The sequence below is a fragment of the Apteryx mantelli genome, chromosome 24, assembly GCF_036417845.1.
Source record: "Apteryx mantelli isolate bAptMan1 chromosome 24, bAptMan1.hap1, whole genome shotgun sequence".
Lineage (NCBI taxonomy): Eukaryota > Metazoa > Chordata > Aves > Apterygiformes > Apterygidae > Apteryx > Apteryx mantelli.
In genome coordinates, this window is record NC_090001.1 from 2,166,699 (window position 1) to 2,169,466 (window position 2,768).

The 2,768-nt window shown below is 51.5% G+C and overlaps 1 protein-coding gene across 1 annotated transcript; it reads right to left on the bottom strand.

Moving 5' to 3' along the window:
- Positions 1 to 220: 220 nt before the first annotated feature.
- On the bottom strand, positions 221 to 1,102 carry LOC136994160 (olfactory receptor 14J1-like; the record flags this gene model as incomplete). Its single annotated transcript, XM_067310406.1, has 1 exon — positions 221 to 1,102. A coding segment is annotated over one exon (882 nt), but the record flags the coding sequence as incomplete, so codon positions are not given.
- Positions 1,103 to 2,768: the final 1,666 nt, after the last annotated feature.

Consider the following 2,768-nt stretch of genomic DNA (forward strand, 5'->3'; position numbering starts at 1 on the left):
GCCAGCCCGGAGACAGTGCTATGCAAATTTACGGAAGGCTTCTGGCCAGTCAGATGGGCTTTGTGCTGCTGGAGAAGAGGGATGATTTCAACCATTTACAAACAGAATCATCACAGATAGAATGCCCAAAGCACAAGAGTTGCCCAGGTAAATTGGAAATCCCTTGTGAGGAGAGATGGGCAGCTTATTGCTGCTGAAGTAGTAGCAGTTGAACCAGTTTCTTCAGTGCATCCTGGAGCTCCTTGTTCCTCATGCTGTAGATGAGAGGGTTCACTGTTGGAGGCACCACTGCGTACAGAACAGACACCACCAGATCCAGAATTGGGGAGGAGAGGGAGGCGGGCTTCAGGTAGGCAAACATTGCAGTGCTGATAAGCAGGGAGACCACGGCCAGGTGAGGCAGGCACATGGAGAAGGCTTTGTGCCGGCCCTGCTCAGAGGGGATCCTCAGCACAACTGTGAAGATCTGCGCGTAGGACAGCACAATGAAAACAAAACACCCAAAGGCTAAACAGGCACTAACCACAACAAGCCCAAGTTCCCTGAGGTAGGTGTCTGAGCAGGAGAGCTTGAGGATCTGGGGGATTTCACAGAAGAACTGCTCCAGGACATTGCCTTGGCAGAGTGGTATGGAAAATGTGTTAGCAGTGTGCAGGAGACCATAGATGAAACCAGTGCTCCAGGCAGCTGCTGCCATTTTGACACAAGCTCTGCTGCTCATGATGGTCCCGTAGTGCAGGGGTCTGCAGATGGCCACGTAGCGGTCATAGGCCATGACAGTGAGAACAGAATACTCAGTTGCTAAGAGAAAGTAAAAATGAAAAACCTGTGCAGCACATTCCCAGTAGGAAATGGCCCTGGTGCTGCTCAGGGAATTGGCCATGGATTTGGGGACAGTGGTGGAGATGGTGCCAAGGTCGAGGAGGGAGAGGTTGAGGACGAAGAAGTACATGGGGGTGTGGAGGCGGTGGTCGCAGGCTACGGCTGTGATGATGAGGCCATTGCCCAGGAGGGCAGCCACGTAGATGCCCAGGAAGAGCCAGAAGTGCAAGAGCTGCAGCTGCCGCGTATCTGCAAATGCCTGGAGGAGGAACTCGTTGAAGGAGCTGCTGTTGGACATTTGCTGACGCTGGGCATGGGGGCCTGTCCAAGGAGGAAAGGAAAGGGACAAATTAGAGCAGTCTTCTGGGAGACAAACCCTTTGCCTTCCTCACAGAACCTCCCACTTTTCCTCTCTCCTTTACCTTTGTTCAGTTCCCTGGCTGGAGCTCCGCTTTGTGCTGGCTGAGTGTGCCATGCAGAGCAGGGGCTTCTGCTAACGATTTCAAGAGGAGTCAGTGCTGCTCTGCTGGGGGGTGTAAATGGAGGAAGGTGACAACCATTTCCAGTTCTTTGGTGGGGATAGGAGGGGGTTGGGCTCCATGAGCTGAGCTAAGGACACTCAGGCCGGTGACGCAGTGGGAATATTCTCTGTTTTCCAGAAGGAGAGAGGAATATAGCACTTGGACCAACGAATAAACCCCTACAATGGAAGAAGGCTCAGGGGAGATGGGCAAGGGGCATGTGCCCATGAAGCTCAGGGGATAAGGTAGGGTGTCACTGACCACAGCTGTTGCACAGAAAGCTTACTTTATCTCAACACAAAGGGGACCATGACTGGAGGGTAACCTTGGTTTTAGATAAACAGCTATGTCAGTTGAGTGGATCAAGTGACTGCAGACCAACTGAGTGGATCAGCTGGTGTCAATGTTTATCCCCGAGTCCATCAAAAGAGTGTGAATGTCTCCCTCAGTTAGCCAGACCACCATGGGGGGGGGTGTATTCATGGCTCAGCCCAACACGGAGTATAAAAACTGAATGACTAGCAAAAGAACCTGTAAGAGAGCAATGTGACTGACCTGGTTTCATCACATGTCTTCCTTCCCGGCAACTGGGGATGCCCAGCATTGTGATGGTGAGCACAGGATAGAGACCAGTAATGGGTAATAACACTGGTATTGTGATTGAACTGATACTGCATTTGCTCTATTTTGCTAAGTGTAACTCACACTTGCATTGTGATTTCAGCATATTGCTGTGTCACTCTGCTAAATCAAAAATCCTGTGTAACGTCCAATATCTTCTAAGAAGTAAATCTTGATATTAAACATTACACCGTCCATGTGTGGAATAGCTAAAAGAACCTGGTGAGGGAGAATCGGACTCTGACAAGCTCTCCTGCCAGCTGTCTTGGAAAGGGAAGATCCTTGTGAGGCATTCACCTCCCCCAGCCTTGCCCTCCTGAACAGAGGTGTTTGTATCTGAAGCAGCCACAACAGCTCCCATTCTAGCAAGGCAGGCAAAACTCTCATGTGAAGACAGCGGGTGCCCGACCCTTTCTGGATGTCTCCGTTCCAGTGCGATAGACCCTCTCCTCACACCAATATACCATCTGCTCATCAGCAGAGACACAGGGGACTGACTCAGAGGAAGGTGTCTGCGTCACAGGGACTGACCATCACTTGCCCAAATGCTTCCTCCCATGCTGATTCTCTTTGCAGTTCCCTCTCATTCCCTGCCCATCTTGCTGCCTGGAGCTCTCCCTGCTGGCAGCTCCTTCTCTACCCCAATGTCTTTTCCCTGACGGTGCTCACAGACCCCATCCCACCCTCTGCATGCTCAGTTCTTCCTGACAGAAACCTACCGGGACAGGGCGCTGGGCAGAGGCATTGCTGTGCTCAAAGGTCCTGAGGAGCAGGTTAGAAAATCCCTGACAAGGCCACAAAAGT